Source organism: Culex quinquefasciatus, chromosome 1 (assembly GCF_015732765.1).
Source record: "Culex quinquefasciatus strain JHB chromosome 1, VPISU_Cqui_1.0_pri_paternal, whole genome shotgun sequence".
Classification (NCBI taxonomy): Eukaryota; Metazoa; Arthropoda; class Insecta; order Diptera; family Culicidae; genus Culex; species Culex quinquefasciatus.
Genome location: NC_051861.1, coordinates 63,712,794 through 63,737,407, shown reverse-complemented (window position 1 = coordinate 63,737,407; position 24,614 = coordinate 63,712,794). Strand labels below are relative to the sequence as shown.

The 24,614-nt window shown below is 40.9% G+C and overlaps 1 protein-coding gene across 1 annotated transcript; it reads right to left on the bottom strand.

Annotated features, from left to right (window-relative positions):
• Nucleotides 1-17,459: 17,459 nt before the first annotated feature.
• Nucleotides 17,460-19,507, bottom strand: LOC119770038. The gene is made up of 4 exons (XM_038264146.1): nucleotides 19,359-19,507; nucleotides 18,313-18,757; nucleotides 17,628-18,088; nucleotides 17,460-17,571 (listed from the first exon to the last, which is right to left on the bottom strand). The coding sequence occupies exons 1-4, from the start codon at nucleotides 19,505-19,507 to the stop codon at nucleotides 17,460-17,462; spliced, it is 1,167 nt and encodes a 388-aa protein (XP_038120074.1).
• Nucleotides 19,508-24,614: the final 5,107 nt, after the last annotated feature.

Below are 24,614 nucleotides of genomic sequence, written 5' to 3'. Positions count from 1 at the left end.
AAATATTCATCAGGTTCACATTTTTCAACATTTTTTATGTAATATAAGTCAAAAAAAGAGGTAATTTTCAACATACCAAATTTTCAACATTCCAAAATTCAACTTTTTTTCTGTGTGCATCATTTTAATAACTGATTGATTGAAAGTTATTAACAAAACTTTCAAAAAATAGATAAGACTGGTGTCCCTTAAAAAATGCACATTGTAACTGAGTTTTGTGAAATTAATATAAAATGAATATTAATGGGAAAAACTCAATATATAAATCGATTCGATTTAAATATCAATGTTGATAATTAATTCAATTTATACGCAATGTTTTTTCACAGTCGTTTTCACTGTGCGCGCACGCTCTCTCTCTCTCTCTCTCTCTCTCTCTCTCTCTCTTTCTGACTATTTTTGTAAACAGTGTACTGGGTTAACACCCTTACTAAAAATAATGGTTTTCTGAGTTCAATATCTCACTTTTCATACGATTTTTTTGAGTTCAGGTACTACAAGCTTAAAAATGGTTATATGGGTTGAACTCAAAAAATCGTATGAAAAGTGAAATATTGAACTCAGAAAATCATGTTTTTGGTAAGGGTGTACTCAGTTCAGATAGTGCGATGGACTTTTGCTTAAAAATAAGCCCTTTTAAGTTTTCTGTCGAAAGATACCATCTGAAAATAAAAATGTATCATGGGAAGTTGCGAAATATGGATTTGTAAGATTTCTTCACAAATCACAACTTTTCATGATACATTAATGATTCTGGATGACATTTTTACGAACAGTTTTTTTCAGGCAAAAACCTGAACCTGTCTTGATTTTTTATGTTTCTGGATGATATTTTTTCGCACAATTTTTTCAGGAAAAAGCAGAATTGGCCATGATTATTTCATGTTCCTGGATGATATTTTTCGGTACCATGACATGATATTTTTAAGTTCAAAATGACAACTTGGTTTGATATTTTTGATGTTTCGTAGAGTAACTCATGTTACATTTTATGTTTCTACATCTCTTAAGTCAAGCGTTCTGGAAACATGTCATCTTCATGTTTTTGGCAACATGACAAGTTTAACGTAAGATGTAATTTTCTGATCGGGTATGTTATTGCAATAACAGAGCAATAACAATTTGAGTTATTTTTCGAACAAATCTTTGTTATGGAAATTTGTTATTTTAACAACTAATCCGATCATCCCAATCCCCTCGTCTTTCGATTTTAATTTGTCTCGTCCTGTTCAAAACTTCAATTCTTGACGTTTCTCCGAGAAGAAAATCCCCGACCCCTTAACCCTCTAGTTTAGGTTTACACTTGTAGCTTATTTATTTATTTATTTATTTATATTGTATGTAATTTTCGTTAGCTTAATAGGTTAGTTTAAGTAATTATGTAAAAGCTTTTTTGTCATTTGGACTGTAAATCTGTTGGCAATAAAAAAAGAGGTTTTGTGCCTATTTGAGAAGGACCCATCGGTTGGCGATCCACTCAAACGGGCTTTTCCCTCCAAACAAAACAAAACAAAACAAAACGGATTTTGATCTTCTCACAATATCAAAAACTGACCTTCCTAAGTTATTGCCGTCTGCTCGGGTAGTTTTTATTTTAATGTATAGTAATTAAGTAGTTTTAGTTAAAGCATTCGGTAGCATTTCGGCATTCTTTAGTTTCTTCATATCTGCCGATCCTGCTGGTGAGGACCGCCTCTTTTCTTGCCGTGAGGCATTTTGGCACTTTTAGCACTTTTCAGGTGCTAATATCGAGTTCCTCACTGATTGGTGGTCCACAAAGGAATGAAATCTCACAACAGATTAATTTGTTCCTTTTAAAATTTTCAAACATTAGGTCAAATATTTGTTATGTACGGAAAATGTTTGTGATATAAAAGTACATAAAATTCGACTAAAGTGCCATGTTTTATACATCAATCGACGCGGCAGAATGTCCTCTTTAAGACACTGTCATTGGATTTGCAAAAACTTTTTTAAAAATACAAAAATAGTTTACTGAAAAAGTAAAATAAAGAGGTCAAATAATTGTCCGTACCCTAATAAAAGTACAAAATCTGATCGATTTAAGTGAATTCATTTATGAAATGTTGTTTCTGTGTCAAATACTAGTACCTCTAGCCAGTTTGTGACAACTTTGAACTTTTGATAACTTTGTTAAGTTAGTTTATATTAAAAATTGGATTAAAATTAGTTTTTTTATGTAAAACTTATCAAAATATTAGTTTATAAACAACTATTTTTATAAAATTGCTATTTTATGTTGTAAGAGTCTCTATTTAACAAGTTTTAACAATATTTGTTCGAAATATACATTGTTTTCATCTTTTTATTGACATTTTTCGACCAAAAATACTGTTTCGGAACAATACCGTTAAACAATCCGGATTGTCCCGGAACCGGTTTAACCCCTCGGAGGGAAATTTTGTGGTGGTCAGATAGAGGACAAAAAAAACCACCTCTTGCAATTTAAAGCATCCAATTTCGTCCACTACAGCCCGATTACGAGTCCCTAGTCTGAAATTTGAAATTTTCACTTTCCGTACTGAGAATTTTTGTACCGTCCTGGGACAGAATGTTTTGCTTGGGGAATTTGAAAATTTCAAATTTCAGACTAGGGACTCGTAATCGGGCTGTAGTGGACGAAATTGATGCTTTAAATTGCAAGAGGTGGGTTTTTTTCCTCTCCGACCACAAACCATTCGAGGATGGTCCGACAATCTAACGGTATTGTTCCGAAACAGTATTTTTGGTCGAATGTCAATGATGAAACAATGTATATTTCGAACAAATATTGTTAAAACTTGTTAAATAGAGACTCTTACAACATAAAATAGCAATTTTATAAAAATAGTTGTTTATAAACTTATGTTTTGATAAGTTTTACTTAAAAACTAAATTTAAACCAATTCTTAATATAAAATAACTAAACACAGTTATCAGAAGTTCAAAGTTGTCACAAACTGGCTAGAGGTACTAGTATTTGACACAGAAACAACATCATAAATAAATTCACTTAAATCGATCAGATTTACTTTACAAAGGACAATTATTTGACCTCTTTTTGACTTTTTCAGTAAAATATTTTGTGACACAGAAAAAGTTTTGCAAATGGCGAATTTATGTACTTTATAACATTTTCCGTACGGGGGTACGGACATGACTCACTGTAGGTGGTTACCTTGGTAGCTTGCTGCGATCGAGCTGGTATGCGAACACTTTGATGAACCATGAAGAAAATGTTCACATATCGAGTCCCATTAAATTAGGAAAATATTCAATGTAAATCAACAAGAGCATTAACAAGAGCATGGGTTAGATCCCTGTTGAATGATTTTTCAATGAAATCTTTGTGTAATTGAAATTCATGGGAAACCCTTTTCAAACTTCCAAGCCCGTTTGCTCAACTTGCTGAAAATGTATATGGGACATTTATGCGAACATGGACCGTATGCTGAAGTGAATTTTATATGTTAACGAGGTAAACATTTATTTTCTGTCGAAATTTTTGAGCCATTCCATATTCCATGTTAAGTCAGGTATTCTCAGCCGCGACGGTAGCGCCGCCAAGCTTATACTGCACACTCTAATTTCTTTGATTCAAGATGGTATGCAACGCATTTTTTAGAGCAACATTGTTTACACACAAGTTCGAGCCTAGATGATGTCGTTTTCAACGACCGAGTTCAATAAAAGTAATGTACAGTACAAACATGTAGATTCCAAGTAATCTCAATTGAAACTAACCTGCCAATTCAGAGCTTTAAAACTGACATACATAGTTTTTATCTGACAACTCTTTTGGAGATCGTGAGGTTGTTCAAGCAATGGATTTCTGTTTTCTGACTTATTTTTTCGTTTCTTTTGTATGTTACGTTTGATTCTTTGATGATCGTTGTTAACAGACTTCATTTTCTAGAATAATAAAATAAATTGTATTTTCTACCTAAAAGGCAGCAACTCTCTACGAAATTCGATCATTTTTACTTTTGCATTTTTTTTGGCTCAAACTTTGTGGAGGCTTCCTATGACCAAAGAAGCTATTTTGCGTCATTGGTTCTCCCATACAAGTCTCCATACAATTTTGGCTGCTGTCCATACAAAATGGTATGTAAATATTCAAACAGCTGTAACTGTTGAGTGAATTTTCTGATCAATTTGATGTCTTCGGCAAAGTTGTAGGTATTGTTAAGGACTATTGAGAAAAATAGGTACACGGAAAAAATTGCAGATTTTTTAATCAACTTTTTTTTCACTGAAACTCAATTTCTCAAAATACGTATTTTTTTGATTTTAGAGACTTTTTGATAAGTTTTAGGGGACAACATCTGCTACTTTTGAGCCATATTTGATTTGTGGAAAAATCGAAGTTTCATGCAAAAACTAATTTGACGTTATTTTTTAATGCAAAATTGAATTTGCAATTGAAAACTACTTAACAGATTTTTTGATAAAGGACTCCGTTTTCAAGATAAAGCCACCGAAAGTTTGGTTTTAGCGAAATATTTGCAGTTTTCGATTTTTAAAAATAGTGACCATGAGTGAGTGAGTGACCATTTCTAAAAAAAAAAATAATCTGAAAAGTTCTGAAAATTTGCTATAAAATTGTCCAAGAGACATTGAAGATTGGACCTTGGATTGCGGAGATAGAACCGCTTTAAGAAAAAGAAACAGGAAAATTGAAGTTTTCTAAGTCTCACCAAAACAACCCACCATTTTCTAATGTCGATATCTCAGCAACTAATGGTCCGATTTTCAATGTAAAAACATGAAACATTCCGATTGAAATTTTCCGATCTTTTCGAAAAAAATATTTTGAAAATTTTTAAATCAAGACTAGCATTTTAAATGAGCGTAATATTCAATATTTGGCCCTTTTAAAATGTTAGTCTTGATTTAAAAAATTCAAAATATTTTTTCGAAATCGAAAAATTACGAATGTTTCATGATTTAACATTGAAAATCGGACCATTAGTTGCTGAGATATCGACATAAAAATAATGGGTTGTTTTGGTGACAATCAGACGGTAATAACAAAATTCATGCCATTCCAATAACAAATACTGTTAAAATAACAAAAAGTGGGATATTCTTGCAAAATCAATTTTTGCATAAGAGTTGAATAACAGTTTATGTTATTATAATAAAATATGTTATTGGTCTGATATTGGTTGAAAGCAAAAAAAAACTTCCCGAGCAGACGAAAATAACTTGGGAATATCATTTTTTGATATTTGAAAATACTAGGCCAATAACATTTTATGTTATTTATAACAAAATTTGTTATTCGCCGTTATGATTTTTTTATTGGATTGTTATTGTAGTAACAGAGTAATAACATTTTAAGTTATTCTTCGAACAAATCTTTGTTATTATTTTTAATTATTTTAACAACTAATCCGATCATCCCAATAACAGTTTGAGGTATTCTTCCATAACAAAAGATGTTATTCCCAAGTTGTTCTGGCTTTCAATCAATATCAGACCGATAACAAATTTTGTTATGATAACATAAACTGTTATTGAACTCTTATGCAAAAATGGATTTTGCAAGAATATTCCATAACACTTTCTGTTATTTTAACAGTATTTGTTATTGAAATGGCATGAATTTAGTTATTACCGTCTGTTCGGGTTTGGAATAAAATTCCCGAGCAGACGGAAATAACTTGGGAATAACATTTTTTGATATTTGAAAATACTAGGCCAATAACATTTTATGTTATTTATAACAAGATTTGTTATTCGCCGTTATGATTTTTTTGTTATTGGATTGTTATTGTAATAACAGACTAATAACATTTTAGTTAAAAATAAAAATAAACAATGTTCTCTTTTTCTTAAATTTTTTTATTTCAAACCTTTATTAATTTCAAATTTAAAAACTTTCCGAACTTTCGACAAATAAAAAATATGGCTTATCCAATTTGATACAATTTCGAATTTAAACGTATTCGTGAACATCCTCCCTCCAAAACAAAAAACATATTTATTTAAATTGCAAATTTGAAAATTACACATCAATAACAGAGTACACAAAATTAGTCTTCTGCTTCGAACATTTTGACGAACATTTTTTTTCATTTCGCTCCGCTCATATGGTTCCGCTGATTAATTGGATTAATTTTCTTTCCATCATCCGATCCGGAACCACAAAATCCATTATTTGAATTTATGCCATTCAATGGACATTTTGGAGATCAGGATTCATAATATAACTTTTCCACATTTCTCCGGTTTAATCTGGTCCGAACCCCGAAAAACACCACCGTTCCTAAAGAAAACACAAAAATTTTGACAGGGATTTTCCGATTTCCCCCAGCAACCCCCAGTCTGCTGCGATATGTTTGGCGGGTTTTAAAAATCATGCATGTCAAACGGCGGGGTTTAAAAGTCATTGTTTATGTTTTTGACATTAGTTTACATAAAGAATAACAGTTTGAGGTATTCATCCATAACAAAAAATGTTATTCCCAAGTTGTTCTGGCTTTCAATCAATATCAGACCGATAACAAATTTTGTTATGATAACATAAACTGTTATTGAACTCTTATGCAAAAATGGATTTTGCAAGAATATTCCATAACACTTTCTGTTATTTTAACAGTATTTGTTATTGAAATGGCATGAATTTAGTTATTACCGTCTGTGCGGGTTTTTTGTTATGGAAGAATAACTCCAACTGTTATTGGGATGATCGGATTAGTTGTTAAAATAACAAAAAAATAATAACAAAGATTTGTTCGAAAAATAACTGGAAATGTTATTAGTCTGTTATTACAATAACAATCCAATAACAAAAAAAATCATAACGACGAATAACAAATCTTGTTATAAATAACTTATAACGTTATTGGCTTAGTATTTTCAAATATCAAAAAATGTTATTCCCACGTTATTTCCGTCTGCTCGGGGAGATTTAGAAAACTTCAATTTTCGTGTTTCTTTTTCTTAAAGCGGTTCTATCTCAGCAACCCGAGGTCAAATCTTCAATGTCTCTTAGACAATTTTATAGTAAATTTTCTGAACTTTTCAAAACAATATTTTTTAGAAATGGTCACTCATGGTCACAACCTTTAAAAATCGAAAAACTGCAAATATTTCGCTCAAATCAAACTTTCGGTCACTATATCATGAAAACGGAGCCCTTTATCAAAAAATCTGTTAAGTACTTTTCGATTGCAAATCCAATTTTGCATTGAAAAAATATCGTCAAATTTGTTTTTGCATGAAATTTTGATTTTTTCCAAAAATCACTATTTTTTCAAAAAATCATAACTCGGCGGCAGATTTTTTGACCATGTTTTTCTATGGCTCAAAAGTTGCGGATTTTTGTCCCCTAAAACATATCAAAAAATCTCAAAAATAGAAAAAATACGTATTTTGGGAAATTGCGTTTTAGTGAAAAAATTGATTAAAAAATCTGCAATTTTTTCCGTGTACCTATTTTTTCTCAATAGTCCTCAGCAATACTTACAACTTTGCCGAAAACACCAAATTGATCAGAAAATTCGCTCCAAAGTTACAGCTGTTTGAATATTTACATACCATTTTTGTATGGACACCAGCCAAAATTGTATGGAGACTTGTATGGGTGAACCAATGACACAAAATAGCTTCTTTGGTCATAGGGAAGGCCTCCACAAAGTTTGAGCCAAATAAAAAAATACAAATAAAATCCATTTCCGGTTTTTGTAGAAAATTGCTCAAGGACATATAGATTATCACAAACAAACGATAAGACACAAAAAAAACGCTCCGCAATGAAACAAATACATTCAAACCCCGATGGTTTGACACCAACTGTTGTCAAACGAACGGGTTCACGTTTTAGTTTGACACCTTTTACACGGAGTTCACACACTACCAAACGTTTGTTTTGATAGCGTGCGTGAGCGCCGTGTAAAAGTGATAGTTCGTCACTTTTAGTTTGACTTTGACACGGCTACATCACGACTGTCATCCACATATAAAGAAAGTGAAGTCAAAATCAAACCAAGTTTTTGGCGCGTTGCTTTTGAAAATGTCGTATGCGCATCGAAAATAAATAACAAAAATAAAAACTTTTTTAAGTTTAATCATAGAATAGAGATAGGTAGAATTGCCACTTGCCGATTCCCCCTTGTAAACGTCAAGCGACTCTGCCGACAGCGCCACCACTGCTCGAAACGGGGAACTTCAGTCGAAATGCGCACTGTGCACTTTGATGGAACTGCCCTGTGCATTCTGGAGGGTGCGTTTTGTTTGACAGTGACAGATGGAAAAAGGCTTGTTGACGTTCAGTTGGCAATCAAAAATGTGAAATGGTGCTTGGAAGCCGGATGAAAAGACGAGACTAGTGAAGGCGGTAGAACGTTAGGATTAGGCGCAAATTGCGGTTTAAGTTGGAGTGCGGAGTCTTTGCTGGAACACCACGACCACTTTTCTTCACTCCGAACGGCAAAATAGTCATTTCCTCTTCCGATTCTTCACTTGGTTTGACAGCGACAGCGAAATGTCAACATGACAAAACAGATGTCTTGGAGAAGTGAAAACGGGTGTCAACTTACTTGGCATAATCTTGACATTTAGAAAAAAAAGATGCTGATGCGAAATAAAAATCATTCAATCTTATTTAAAACTTAATATCCTAGTTAAGGGATGCACTTATCTTGAATTTTCATAATTGTTTTGATTTGTTTTCCATGTTTTTTAAAATCATTTTACATTTTTAATAAATAATATATATGTGCCAACCAGTTCTCCACATTCTTGACAGTATTATGCGCAGGGTGTTATAGTTCCCCGTTTCGCCGCTGGCATCAGTCAATGAGTGGCAATTCTATCTTTCTCTATTCTATGGTTTAATACAAGTTTTTATATATTTAATCTCAGGGGACAACTAGGGAACTGCATTTAATTCCGTCAAGCACCTAATGTTGGCATATCAGCACTGTGGTGTTCAGTGACAGCTAGTTTAAAGTTTGTTTGACTGAAATTTAATAAGTATTCCATTCATTTTAAACCAACGATCAGGAAGGTTCAAACTAATTTAATTTTATTTCAAGGTAACTGAAGATATTAAGATTTTTAGTTTAGTTTTTTTGTATAATGTAGAAAATTGAAAAAAATAATAATTAATAATTGAAATTATCTCGCAAATATACGCAAAAGATAAAAAACCATTATTTGGGAACAAAATTTATGTATTTATTTCAAACGACCTTTTCAAAAACCACGCGTAAACAATATTGACAGCGCCTCTGAGGACTTCAGAAACCGCATGCGTGTCAGATCCTTGGACTTTGACCAACCAACGGGACACACAAAAAGTGACCAACCACCGGGGTTGAGTGTAGTTTGTTTGATCATTACACATGTTTGGCAAACTTTTTAAGGAAAAGTTAAGACAAATTTTTCGCTTACACACAAAAAAATGCTGTAAATTTAAAAAGATCGTTCGTTGGATTAAAGGTTCGCGTTGGTGAATATTCGTTGAAAGTTCGAACTTTTTAATTTGAAAGTTGGAAAGTTTTGATACTACCATGCATTATCTCAGTATTTTAATATTAAAACAGTAGGTATGGTTTCGTTTTTTTGCATTTAACGCTTCTGCTTATGGTTGAAAAACTTCCGCGTCCAAGCTGTACCGATTCTTACGGTCTTACGCTACCGCTCACGTCCGAAGACCCCAGTCATCCGCCCGAAGCTGCGCCGTCACGAGAGGAGCGTTTGCGGGCGGGAGTTACTGAAACAGTTTGAATCGAAATGAAATTGGCTAGACACTGAACACATTCTCAATATTCACCGGTGACTTCTTCGGTATTCCAGTTAGTTGTTCTTGATCAGGTTCGTCGGATCCCGCTCCAACTTCTGGAAGTACTCCGAGTACGACAGCTCCAGGACCTGCGGCTTGCGTACAGACGGTCCTCCAGAACTGGTGCAAACTGTTCTAACGGATGTTAGGTAATACTCGTCAAACATGTCCCGCAGCGAAAAATGGACTGCGGACCCTCAGGACATCACTTCCGGCACATAATGCTGCTGATGGTCGTAAACCGCCGGCACCGAGTGCAACATCCGCGCTGACCACCACCGATTATGCCGCTTCTCGTCGTTTCCCTTTTCGGATCCTTTTCCTCACCGTTTAATTAACTTCATCGTACTTGTTCAAAAAAAAATTAAATCTGCTTCAACTTCAATCTCGTCTACCCACCCCAGACCACCACCACCGAATACAACCGGTGCAAATCCACATCTCGACCTCCGATCATCGACAACCGCATAAACGGCGTCCTACAAAAACAAGCAAAATCAATCACAAACTCCACCAAACACCCAAGCTTCTTTCTTACCCATTTTGATCGTGAAACAACTGTAGGTCCTGCAGGAAGCTGGCCTTACCTTTTTGAAAACCATTTTTCCCCTAATTCCCCAACCTTCCTCCTTCAAAGGTTTCCGCGTCCAACTCCTGGCTGCGGTCGCGTTCGGTTTTGATCGTCGTGGACCACCACCGACTAACCACCGGAATCACCTAAACTTTTGTTTACTTTTGGACTTAGGCGTACACGGTTACACGAGAACGACAAATTAATGAAATTATAAAGTCGAATTTAAAGTTAAAACTTTTCTATCAGTTAGCAATGAGTGTTCGGGCCAGACTCGGCCCCACGAAAACGGCGAAGATGGCATCAACCAAATCTTGGTGTGCCGGAGCTGAAAGCAACGGTGGACACTTTCGGTGAACTGTAGACTGGTGGACGCGCCCGTGGGCGAAGGAAACAAGCTTCTTTACACTAACTAAACTTAATTTATTAGAATTAAAGTGCGAGATGTTTCCGTTCTAACTGGTGAAAAAAGACTGGTTGTCGTTCCTCTTTTCGCGCGCTTTCTTCACCTTCTCGATCGCAGCAACGGGTGCCGTTGCGCGCAAACATCACAGGGCAAACCTGTCAAACCGCGTTGTCCAGTGTTGCTGATCTTATCGACGGGTTGAGGCTTCAACATCCTCCCCCCGGGCTGGGGAAGGCCCAGCAGAAGCTTTTTCTAGAGTGGTCGCTTGCTGTAGATGTGTGGCCTGCAGCACCGCAGTGGGCGCAAACTGCTGACCAGTGACAGATTCTCCAGCTCCTCCGACGATACCCAACCCAGGTGAGTCTCTCGCAGTTCCGGTAATTGTCCCACATGGGAACGAAACCTCGTTTCAGTAAGCGGAAGTACAGGGAGGCACCGACGAGCATGTCAATGCGATCTGGGATGTGGAACTTAGGGTCAGCCAGCTGAAATCCATTTGGAATCGGCCAATCGGAGGTATTGACCGGTGACGACGGAATCTTTCAAGTTACCTTCGGGACGACCAGGCACTCCACGTCCACCGTGAATCCGCTGTATCGGGACTGAGCTGAACGGTTGTCGACTCCCTGGTATTCGTCGTCTGACCTCCGATGCCGCAGATCGGGACGTTTGCGGGAACTCTTTTTAGTTTAAAACGATCAGTCATCGAGGTAGAAATAAAGTTTATCTGTGATCCGCTGTCCAAAGGGATGCGACACGTCACAGGTCGATTGCTGCCGTCGCCCAGATCGACGACCGCTGTTTGAAGCATCGGAGTGGGACAGTTGTTCACTTCCACTGGCGGAAGTGGTTCAGCGGGTTGACGCCAGAGACGCATCGAGCTCTACAAGCCCAATATAAACTCCTTACCTGCTCTGTATTTTCAAAATCAAGCTCATTGCATTTTCAAAATCAAGCTCATTGATGACGCTAAAAACCATTTTGGACATATCTGGCCACTTTTGGACCGGTTCCAGGTTCTCCGGTGGAACCCGGAATATCCCAACTACGGAGTATTTTCAAGAAATTTATTAGATTGGCAATATGGGTATCAAAATTCAGCATTTTCAAAATCAAGCTCATTGATGACGCTAAAAACCATTTTGGACATATCTGGTCACTTTTGGACCGGTTCCAGGTTCTCCGGTGGAACCCGGAATATCCCAACTACGGAGTATTTTCAAGAAATTTATTAGATTGGCAATATGGGTATCAAAATTCAGCATTTTCAAAATCAAGCTCATTGATGACGCTAAAAACCATTTTGGACATATCTGGCCACTTTTGGACCGGTTCCAGGTTCTCCGGTGGAACCCGGAATATCCCAACTACGGAGTATTTTCAAGAAATTTATTAGAGTGGCAATATGGGTATCAAAATTCAGCATTTTCAAAATCAAGCTCATTGATGACGCTTAAAACCATTTTGGACATATCTGGCCACTTTTGGACCAATTCCAGGTTCTCCGGTGGAACCCGGAATATCCCCAATTCCAGAGTATTTTCAAGATTTTTTTAGAGTGGAAATATGGGTATAAATTTCAGCATTTTCAAAATCAAGCTTATTGATGACGCTGAAAACCATTTTGGACATATCTGGCCATTTTGGGACCGGTTCCAGGTTCTCCAGTGAAACCAGGAATATCCCAACTACGGAGTATTTTCAAGAAATTTATTAGAGTGGCAATATGGGTATCAAAATTCAGCATTTTCATAATCAAGCTCATTGATGACACTTAAATTCATTTTGGACATATCTGGCCACTTTGGGACCGGTTCCAGATTCTACGGTGGAACCCGGAACATCCCCAATTCCAGAGTATTTTCAAGAATTTTATTGGATTGGCAATATGGGTATCAAAATTCAGCATTTTTAAAATCAAGCTCATTGATGACGCTAAAAACCATTTTGGACATATCTGGCCACTTTGGGACCGGTTCCAGGTTCTCCGGTGGAACCCAGCATATCCCAACTACGGAGTATTTTCAAGAAATTTATTAGATTGGCAATATGGGTATCAAAATTCAGCATTTTCAAAATCAAGCTCATTGATGACGCTGAAAACCATTTTGGACATATCTGGCCACTTTTGGACCGGTTCCAGGTTCTCCGGTGGAACCCGGAATATCCCCAATTCCAGAGTATTTTCAAGATTTTTTTTAGAGTGGAAATATGGGTATTAATTTCAGCATTTTCAAAATCAAGCTTATTGATGACGCTGAAAACCATTTTAGACATATCTGGCCACTTTGGGACCGGTTCCAGGTTCTCCAGTGAAACCAGGAATATCCCAACTACGGAGTATTTTCAAGAAATTCAATAGATTGGCAATATGGGTATCAAAATTCAGCATTTTCATAATCAAGCTCATTGATGACGCTAAAATTCATTTTGGACATATCTGGCCACTTAGGACCGGTTCCAGATTCTCCGGTGGAACCCGGAACATCCCCAATTCCAGAGTTTTTTCAAGAATTTTATTGGATTGGCAATATGGGTATCAAATTTCAGCATTTTCAAAATCAAGCTCATTGATGACGCTAAAACCAATTTTGAACATATCTGGCCATCTTGGTACCGGTTCTAGGTTCTCCGTGGAACGGAATATCCCCAATTACAGTGCATTTTCAAGAATTTTATTGGAGTGGAAATACGGGTAACAAAATTTAGCATTTTCAAATAATTCCAAAAATAATTCGAGTGTCAACAAAAACTTTATTTTGAAAATGCAGAATTTTGATACCCATATTGCCATTCAATAAAAATCTAGGAAAAGCTCCGTAATTGGGGTTGTTCAGGTTCCCCAGAACATAGAACCGGTCCCAAAATGGCCAGATATGTCCAAAATAGTTTCTAGCGTTATCAATGACCTTGATTTTAATCAATGAGCTTGATTTAAAATTGTTGAATGTTGATACCCATATTGCCAATCAATAAAATTGCTCAGGAGTTGAGGATATTCCGGGTTTCACCGGAGAACAGAACCAGATATGTCCAAAATGGTTTTCAGCGTCATCAATGAGCCTGATTTTGAAAATGCTGAAATTTGATACCCATATTGCCACTAAATTTCTTGAAAATACTCCGTAGTTTGATATTCCGGTTCCACCGGAGAACCTGGAACCGGTCCCAAAATGGCCAGATATGTCCAGAATAGTTTCTAGCGTTATAAATGACCTTGATTTTAATCAATGAGCTTGATTTAAAATTGCTGAATTTTGATACCAATATTGCCAATCCAATAAAATTCTTGAAAATACTGTAGAATTGGGGATATTCCACCGAGAATGGAACCGGTCCCAAAGTGACCAGATATGTCCAAAATGTTTTCAGCGTCATCAATGAGCTTGATTTTGACAATGCTGAAATATTGCCACTCTATTAAATTTCTTGAAAATACTCCGTAGTTGGGATATTCCGGGTTTCGGAGAAAACTGGTCCCAAAGTGGCCATATATGTCCAAATTGGTTTTAAGCGTCATCAATGAGCTTGATTTTGAAAATGCTGAATTTTGATACCCATATTGCCACTCCAATAAAATTCATAAAAATACTCTAGAATTGGGGATATTCCGGGTTCGGAGAACCTGGAACCGGTCCCAAAATGGCCAGATATGTCCAAAATGGTTTTCAGCGTCATGAGCCTGATTTTGAAAATGCTGGAATTTGATACCCATATTGCCACTCTAATAAATCTCCGTAGTTGGGATATTCCGGGTTTCACCGGTTCCACCGGAGAACCTGGAACCGGTCCCAAAATGGCCAGATATGTCCAGAATAGTTTCTAGCGTTATAAATGACCTTGATTTTAATCAATGAGCTTGATTTAAAATTGCTGAATTTTGATACCAATATTGCCAATCAATAAAATTCTTGAAAATACTCTAGAATTGGGGATATTCCGAGTTCCACCGGAGAACCTGGAACCAAAGTGGCCTGATATGTCCAAAATGGTTTTCAGCGTCATCAATGAGCCTGAAAAATGCTGAATTTTGATACCCATATTGCCACTCCAATAAAATTCATGAAAATACTCTAGAATTGGGGATATTCCGGGTTCTACCGGAGAACCTGGAACCGGTCCCAAAGTGGCCAGATATGTCCAAAATGGTTTTCAGCATCAATGAGAATGATTTTGAAAATGCTGAATTTTGATACCCATATTGCCGCTCTAATAAATTTCTTGAAAATACTCCGTAGTTGGGATATTCCGGGTTTCACCGGAGAACCTGGAACCGGTCCCAAAGTGGCCAGATATGTCCAAAATGGTTTTCAGCGTCATCAATGAGCCTGATTTTGAAAATGCTGAAATTTGATACCCATATTGCCACTCTAATAAATTTCTTGAAAATACTCCGTAGTTGGGATATTCCGGGTTCCACCGGAGAACCTGGAACCGGTCCCAAAATGGCCAGATATGTCCAAATTGGTTTTTATCGTCATCAATGAGCTTGATTTTGAAAATGCTGAATTTTGATACCCATATTGCCACTCCAATAAAATTCATGAAAATACTCTAGAATTGGGGATATTCCGGGTTCCACCGGAGAACCTGGAACCGGTCCCAAAGTGGCCAGATATGTCCAAAATGGATTTCAGCGTCATCAATGAGCCTGATTTTGAAAATGCTGAAATTTGATACCCATATTGCCACTCTAATAAATTTCTTGAAAATACTCCGTAGTTGGGATATTCCGGGTTTCACCGGAGAACCTGGAACCGGTCCCAAAGTGGCCAGATATGTCCAAAATGGTTTTCAGCGTCATCAATGAGCCTGATTTTGAAAATGCTGAAATTTGATACCCATATTGCCACTCTAATAAATTTCTTGAAAATACTCCGTAGTTGGGATATTCCGGGTTCCACCGGAGAACCTGGAACCTGTCCCAAAATGGCCAGATATGTCCAAATTGGTTTTTATCGTCATCAATGAGCTTGATTTAGAAAATGCTGAAATTTGATACCCATATTGCCACTCTAATAAAATTCTTGAAAATACTCTGGAATGGGGATATTCCAGGTTCCACCGAGAACCTGGAACCGGTCCCAATGTGGCCAGATCGGTCCAATATGATATTGGATATTATAATTGTACTGTATCTTGCATACATACATACCAATCAGCATATCGCACCAGGTACGCGTGCTGTAGCAAGAAGACGCTTCCATCTTTCTCGATCTTGAGCTGCTACTCTCCAATTTCCCAGGTTACAGATCTTCCGGATATCACCATTCACTTGATCTCCCCACCGTGCGCGCGGTTTCCCTGCTCTTCTGCCTGTTCCGCCAGCTGGTTCAGCGCGGTCAAAAGCAGTCTGACAGGCTGGCTCTCGTCCATTCGGGCGACATGGCCGGCCCACCTGAGCCTCCCGATCTTCGCCTGGGTGGCGATGGTCGGTTCTTCAAGAAACGCGTGCAGTTCGTGGTTCATGCGTCTTCGCCACACTCCGTCAGACACCTGCACTCCACCGTAGATCGTTCGTAGCACCTTCCGTTCGAAAACTCCAAGGGCTCGTTCGTCCTCCTGCCGCATCGTCCAAGTCTCGTGGCCATAGAGGACTACCGGTCTAATCAGTGTTTTGTACATCGTCAGCTTCGTGCGGCGTTGCACTCGATCTGATGTGAGAGTCTTCCGTAATCCGAAGTACGCACGATTCCCGGCAAAAATACGAGTCCGGATCTCTTTGCTGGTGTCGTTGTCGGCGGTTACCAGCGATCCCAAGTACACGAACTCGCTCACCTCCTCCAACTCATCATCATCCACAGCTAGAGGGGTGAGACATGGGGGGCCAACGTCCTTCGAACCCCTTCCTCTCATGTACTTCGTCTTCGTCGTATTCATGCCAAGTCCTACACGCCTTGCTTGTACCTTCAGTCGGGTAGACATCCTTCACCGTCTCCAGGTTTCTTGCCACAATGTCGATGTCATCGGCAAAAGCAAGCAGCTGGTAGGACCTGTTCATGATCGTGCCACTCGTGTCAATGCCCGCCCTTCGAATAATGCCCTCAAGGACGATGTTAAATAGCGCACAGGATAGGCCATCACCTTGCCGCAGCCCTCGGCGTGATCCAAAGGGTTCCGCTAAATCCCCCGAAACACGCACGTGACACATCACACCATCCAAGGTAGCCTTGATCAGTCGAGTCAGTTTAGGCGGAAACCCGTTCTCGTGCATAATCTGCCATAGCTGCTCGCGGTCGACTGTATCATAGGCCGCCTTGAAGTCGATAAAGAAGTGATGTGTGGGCACGTTGTACTCACGACATTTCTCGAGGATCTGTCGGAGACAAAATATTTGGTCCGTGGTGGCGCGCGCGCCAGTAAAGCCCGCTTGGTAGGGCCCACGAACCTCCTTGCATGGTATGACAGCTGACGGCAGAGGATCTGGGAGAGGATTTTGTAGGCCGCGTTGATAAGCGTGATGCCGCGGTAGTTGCCGCAGTCCAGCTTATCGCCCTTTTTGTAGATAAGGCACACGACACCATCCATCCACTCCTCCGGTAGCTTCTCCTCCTCCCAGATCTTGGTGATCACACAGTGAAGCGCCCTCGCCAGTTTCTCTCCTCCATATTTGAAGAGCTCACCGGGTAACCGATCCTTGCCGGCAGCTCTGTTGTTCTTCAGCTTCCTGATCTCCCTCTTCACCGTTTCTAGATCAGGCGCCGGGAACTGTTCATCAGCTGCGGGCGCTCAAGGTTGACTCCAACGCCGTCTCCGTCCGCTTCATCGCCGTTAAGGTGCTCGTTGAAGTACTGCTTCCACCTGTCCAACACCTCGCTTTTGTTCACGATCAAGTTCCCCTCGTTGTCCCTGCATACATCGGCTCGCGGCACGAAGCCTTTGCGGACCGGTTCACCTTCTCGTAAAACTTCCGCGACTCGTTAGCTCGGAATAGCTGCTCCATTTCTGTGCAATCCCGGTCTTCCTGCTGGCGCTTTTTGAGCTTGAAGACCGCGACCTGCCGATTCCGAGCCTGCCTGCATCGTTCCACGTTCCCTCTCGTCGCCTTGTGCAGCTTCCTGTCGTAAGCTGCCTTCTTCTCGGCGGTAATCCGTTGGCACTCGTCGTCGTACCAATCGTTTCGGCTGACTCGGATCGCACTACCCAGTGTGGCTTCCGCTGCACTGCCGATGGCTGAGCGTATGCGACTCCAACCATCTTCGAGCGAGGCTGCGCCAAGTTCCTCCTCACCTGGCAGATTCGCTTCCAGCTGCTGCGCGTACCTGTGGGCCACTTCTCCGTTCTGAAGACACGCGGTGTTGAACGGAGGGGCCGCCGGCTCCGGCGTTGGTTAAACACCGTCGACAGCTTTGAGCGCATGTCAACTCCAACTAAGTAGTGGTCCGAGTCAATATTCGCACCGCGAAAGGTGCGCACGTGCGTTACGTCCGAGAAGAATCGGCCGTCGATCAGGACGTGGTCGATTTGCGTTTTCGTCCGTTGGTCAGGTGATGTCCAGGTGGCTTTGTGGATGTCCTTGCGAGGGAAGTAGGTGCTCCTGACCACCATTCCTCGGGAGGCTGCAAAGTCAATGCAGCGTTGGCCGTTGTCGTTCGTGACCGAGTGCAGGCTTTCTGGGCCTATTGTCGGCCGATACATTTCCTCCCTCCCAAACCGAGCGTTCAAATCCCCAATGATGACTTTCACATCCTGCCGCGGACAGCCGTCATACACCTCCTCCAGCGTCGCGTAGAATGCTTCCTTTTCATCATCGGACTTTTCCTCGTGGGGGCAGTGCACGTTGATTATGCTGTAGTTGAAGAAACGGCCTCTTATCCTCAACTTGCACATCCGCTCGCTGATCGCCGTGAAGCCGAACACGCGATCCTGCATCTTGCCCCGCACAAAGCCGGTACCCAGCTTCTTGTCCTTGCCGCCGCTCAGAAAAAACGGAATCGGTCTGCCGACCTGGCCAGTCGAGCACCTGCTCCTCCTCCAAGCACACCTCCTGCAGTGCCACAACATCGAAGTTGCGAGGTTGCAACTCATTCGCCAATGCGAACTGGAAACCCAAAAGTTCAGGGATCTGCAGTTCCAAGAACCGAGTCGCCAATCGGTGATCTGCTTTTTAATAGGCTTCTGCCGTTTGCTCCGGATTTCCAATCTTCTTGCCATTCGCGATCCTCTTTTTCGGTAGGCAGCCTTATCAGGGCCGCGCTACCTGTATCTTGCATTATGATAAAATTTTAAACAGATTGTCATTCAACATTCGATCCAACATGCAAACCAACTAGAAAATAGAGTGCTAAAAAAAGTTGCCTGGTTGGTTGTAACCGTTGGTTACAATTCTGGTTAATTGAAGCTTCGCCTCAGCATTTCATACCACTAACACCACACTACAACAGTTTTGATGGGGCGAAGCGTATCAGTGTAAGCGAGGCTGATGTCCACCAGTTTCCTGCGGGCACATTTGAATACGTCACAAAGGAAATGGTGGGAAAAATGGACTTGGGAAAACAATTGAGGGAAGTCGATTTGGGGAAAATCGCTCTCTTCCAAACAGGCGTCCGAGTGGACAAGTCGTGCTCCCGCGAAGGGTCGTCAATCGCCCTTCCCATCGGCGGAACCAGGAGGTTTCCGCGAGCAGCTCGTCCATCTCGGATTGGTCGGCCTGGGTTGCGTAAATCCCGTGCTGGTAGCTTCCCACGTCTAATCCGTAATAGGACCACCCCCGTCGTCTGGAGCCTCCCCGCGCCATCATCGTCAAGGACGACCACCCTCAGGCCGCTGGCCTTAACCGCAAAGGAGGGTCCCCTCTCGGCACGCCCGCTTCAGTGGACTCTGGGGCTGCCGATCAGCCAATGAGGGAAGACGCCTGCCCACCGGAACCAGCAACGCCCGCTGGTTGTCCATCATCCCGGCACGGAAGCCGGAAGAACCGACGCCGCCCAAGTAGGCCAGCGAACCACGCTGCATCTGGCGCCGAAGACCAGACTCGCAGCCAAGAACAAAGGGCCGCCGCATCCGTCAGCAACAAACCCCCCCCCCCCTTGGGGCAGTTCCCGCCGCAGAGTGGAGGTTGGACGAACTCCTCTGCCGGCCCGCAATCGCCGGAGGCGAACCATCAGCTGAGCGGATCACGGTATGTTAGCCCCTGAAAAACCCACACTTTAAACACCCACACCCACACGAACAAAACCCCAAATAAAGTGTTGATGAAAAGTGGAAATCCTTCCGTGTTTTTCTGTTGTAACCGATCCTCCCTTGAATCACCTAGTAGTTTGCCGACCCTGGGACTACCCGGTCCGAGTCATGCTCTACGCTGTGCGAAGCCATAACTTTCATCTGGCTCCCAGCTCAAATCCGAAAAGTGATCAAGGTTGGTGAAGTCAAGCAGAAAAATCAAAGGATTTTCCAACGGGAGGTGGCAGGAATCCGAGTAAGCTCGGTTGGTCACTGTCCACCTACCCCGGTACAAAACTATGTGAAAAGCACACAAATCCGCGGTTCCTTAACGGTCCTGTTGGAAAGAGGATCTTGCGCGCTTTCCAAAATCGTTTTCGGCACGATTCTACTCGTGGATTTTGGTCAGCAGCGACTTTTAACAAATCTATGCTGCTTGTACATAATTGTAATGTTCCTATGTGTGATACTCGACAGCCAACGCAGCAGCATTTATTGTTATTTATTCCGTCTCGTCCCTTTTGTGTTCGGACTTGACGATGAAATTGATTGACAACACAACACACAGATCTTCCAGCACACACAATAGACAGAAAGGAGGAGTGAAAAAGCCGTATTTTCTGCACAGCAGCAGCGGTGTCGATCGTCGAGTTCGACAAAATTGAGTAGCTCCAGCCGAAGTGTTAGGGATAATTAAATAACGACCCCGAGCAGGTCGTCAGTCTGCTCCGCGCGGGTGATTAGAGACCGCCGGCAGTTGAAAATTATTTGTGATTTTTGTACCTGATTGAACCCACATTTTGTCGATGACCCAGACTGTTGATGTGACGTCATCTCTAGAGACATTTGCACCTGAATCTAGTCAAATCTTACGTGTTGGATGAAGCCAAGAACTTAGGCAATAAGTAAGTCCTGTGAGGCGATCCTGAATCAACCATTTCACCTGTGATTCACCCATGACCCAGCCATATGACAAGTGACGTCATCCCTGGTAGGTGATAGGTTCCTGAAAAGTCTTGTTGCTTTTTTAATAGAGGACAAGCTACCAAATAGGGGAAAGCCCCGACCCAAAAGTTTTATTTTAACTAATTTCTTTTTAAATTTTCTCAATTCTAGAACTTAAACTTAGTAGGAGATGCTGAGGAAATCGGTGGCCAAGATCGGCACCGACTTGGGTGCTAGGGGTTCATTGTGGCGTTGTCCCATCTTCCCTGGACCAAGTCAGCCGGTCTGGATTACCACGATATCCCAGCAGTCATTCCGAAACGTTGAGAGCACCTGGAAAGAAAAATAAAAGAGAATTATTAGTTGAAAGAATAAAGTAATTAGAACACCGTGATCTGATAAAATTAGCCGTCTGTTGGTTTTAATTTGTTAATAGGATTAGTGTGTGTTTTTGTGTGATCTTAGCCACTCTCCCCTAAAGAAGTGTGGATGGAGAATCCCACCTTCGTGAAAAGGGATGAGAGTTGCAAGATGGCATAATCATTGGTGCTGTAACGAACCTAAACTACACACCTTAAACCTTGGTGCTGTAACGAACCTAAACTACTCACCAGGTAAATCGGGAATCCATAGCCCAACGGGCCAGTTCGCGGACGATCAAGGGGTTAAAACGTCGTTTGCCTCGATCCGAGCGCGGCTGGTGGTGTTGTGGTGAGGATCTCCCGAGTAAAGGCCTAAAAATGGTTTTACGATCCATTAGTGATCAAACATTTTAAAGTGTACACTGTTTTGTCTTACCTGTAGCTTATCTTGCGCGACAAGATGGCTAGCACGGTATCCCAAAGACCATTAGTGGACTCCTGCAGGCGACTTTTTGAGCATGAGCATGAGCATGAGCATGGTTGACTGCCAATGAGCTGCTACTCCGTTATTGACAGATCAGCTGAAGTTAAACAATGAATCAAAAATGATCAGTGGGAGCCAACCATCCGTTCACTGTTTAACCCCTGAAGACCCCGACTTTATTAGTCAATACCGGCGCCCTCCCAAGAAGCCTGCAGTTCAACAAAAGGGAGGAATGTTAGTCCGATAGTTGAAGTTGCAGACTCATCAAGCACATAGTTTTTCGCTATATACTTGTTGATACCGCTTGAGACCGTTGAATCCACAGCATCTCCTTCAAGCATCACGTGATTATTTTTTTGGGTTAGTAGGATAAGGTATTGGCTTTTCGATGCCTCCCGAGCTACGATGCTATGGGGAGGACTTTCATAACACCCGTCGGCGAGCCTTCCGAGCAACGATGCTATGGGAAGGTCTTTCTTATTAGCACACCAAAACACTCGCGCACAGGTATTTAAATACTGAATAAATGTAATTTTCATCACGATTACCCAGACGACATTGATGATATAGGAAGGACTTAAACTTATTTTAATGCAACAATTCACACGACGTCGTGCCTCCCGATCAACGATGATGTAGGAAGGACTTGAGCAAGCCAATCAGGATGAAACACGAAATAAAATTCTTTTCTTTTCACACACAATGCCACATAATTGACCGCGCGTCACCACCCAACAAATTGAACTGATTTTCTTCTGCTTGTGGGCTTAACCAGGATGAAACACGAAATAAAATTCTTTTCTTTTCACACACACAATGCCACATAATTGACCACGCGTCACCACCCAACAAATTGAACTGATTTTCTTCTGCTTGTGGGCAAGCCAACCAGGATGAGACACGAAATAAAATTCTTTTCTTTTCACACACAATGCCACATAATTGACCGCGCGTCACCACCCAACAAATTGAACTGATTTTCTTCTGCTTGTGGGCAAGCCAACCAGGATGAGACACGAAATAAAATTCTTTTCTTTTCACACACATGCCACATAATTGACCGCGCGTCACCACCCAACAAATTGAACTGATTTTCTTCTGCTTGTGGGCAAGCCAACCAGGATGAGACACGAAATAAAATTCTTTTCTTTTCACACACAATGCCACATAATTGACCGCGCGTCACCACCCAACAAATTGAACTGATTTTCTTCTGCTTGTGGGCAAGCCAACCAGGATGAGACACGAAATAAAATTCTTTTCTTTTCACACACACAATGCCACATAATTGACCACGCGTCACCACCCAACAAATTGAACTGATTTTCTTCTGCTTGTGGGCAAGCCAACCAGGATGAAACACGAAATAAAATTCTTTTCTTTTCACACACAATGCCACATAATTGACCACGCGTCACCACCCAAAAATTGAACTGATTTTCTTCTGCTTGTGGGCAAGCCAACCAGGATGAGACACGAAATAAAATTCTTTTCTTTTCACACACAATGCCACATAATTGACCGCGCGTCACCACCCAACAAATTGAACTGATTTTCTTCTGCTTGTGGGCAAGCCAACCAGGATGGGACACGAAATAAAATTCTTTTCTTTTCACACACAATGCCACATAATTGACCGCGCGTCACCACCCAACAAATTGAACTGATTTTCTTCTGCTTGTGGGCAAGCCAACCAGGATGAAACACGAAATAAAATTCTTTTCTTTTCACACACACAATGCCACATAATTGACCACGCGTCACCACCCAACAAATTGAACTGATTTTCTTCTGCTTGTGGGCAAGCCAACCAGGATGAGACACGAAATAAAATTCTTTTCTTTTCACACACAATGCCACATAATTGACCGCGCGTCACCACCCAACAAATTGAACTCTGGACCACGAACCTGATGAGTGCCGAAGATGATTTTGGAAAAGCAGTTCGATAAAAAATGTTCTTGAACTTCGTGCATTCACATTTTTTTCGCCGGGGTAGTGGATAGTGTAACCGTTGGTTACAATTCTGGTTAATTGAAGCTTCGCCTCAGCATTTTATACCACTTACACTGGGTGTCTTGCGAACCTTCGTGGTGAACGGACACTAGAGCTGCGGTATTTTTTACTACCTAAGCTCAGAGTTATTTCAAAACAAAATTCACAGTCTTTTTAAAGACTACCCGAGTTATTTTCCAAAATTCTAAACAGTCTTTTCAAGACTAACCCCACCTGAAATTTTGTTGTATTTTACAAACGAAGCCATCTTTTTAAGAGAACTTTGCTTGCAAAATGCGTCAAAACAAAGGTAAACGCAAATCTTCTGAAGATTTGGTCGTTACGTCGGTGAAGCGTTTGAACGCTAAACCGGCTAACGGAAACAGAAAAACAGCCTCTTCTGAGGTCTGATTCTGATTCTGAATGTGAGGTCAATCCTCCAATTCCATTGACAAACAGTTTCGGTGTTTTATCCGAAACTGATGACAAGAACCTTCTCCTCGTACTGAGCCTTCTGCCGTCGAGAAACGAGTAAAGGCTCCGCCAATTGTAGTGACTTCCGTCTCCGATTTGGCCAGCTTTCGAACGCAACTGAAGAATTGCAAGGAAACTTGCAATTTGAAAGTTTCGTTCCAGCTTGGTCGAAGAGGAGAATGTCGCTTGTTGACGGAATCTTTACAAGATCACCAAACTTTTGTTGGTTATTTGAAAAACCACAAACACAATTTCTACACGTATGAGACCAAGAATGCTCGGCCATTCAAGGCGGTCTTGAAAGGTCTCTCCAACGACTTGTCGGTGGATGAGATCAAAAACGAACTTAAGGTGTTGCTTGGCTTTGCCCCATCCCAAGTAATACCGATGAAGAAAAAATCAAACGGGAATATTTCTCGCTT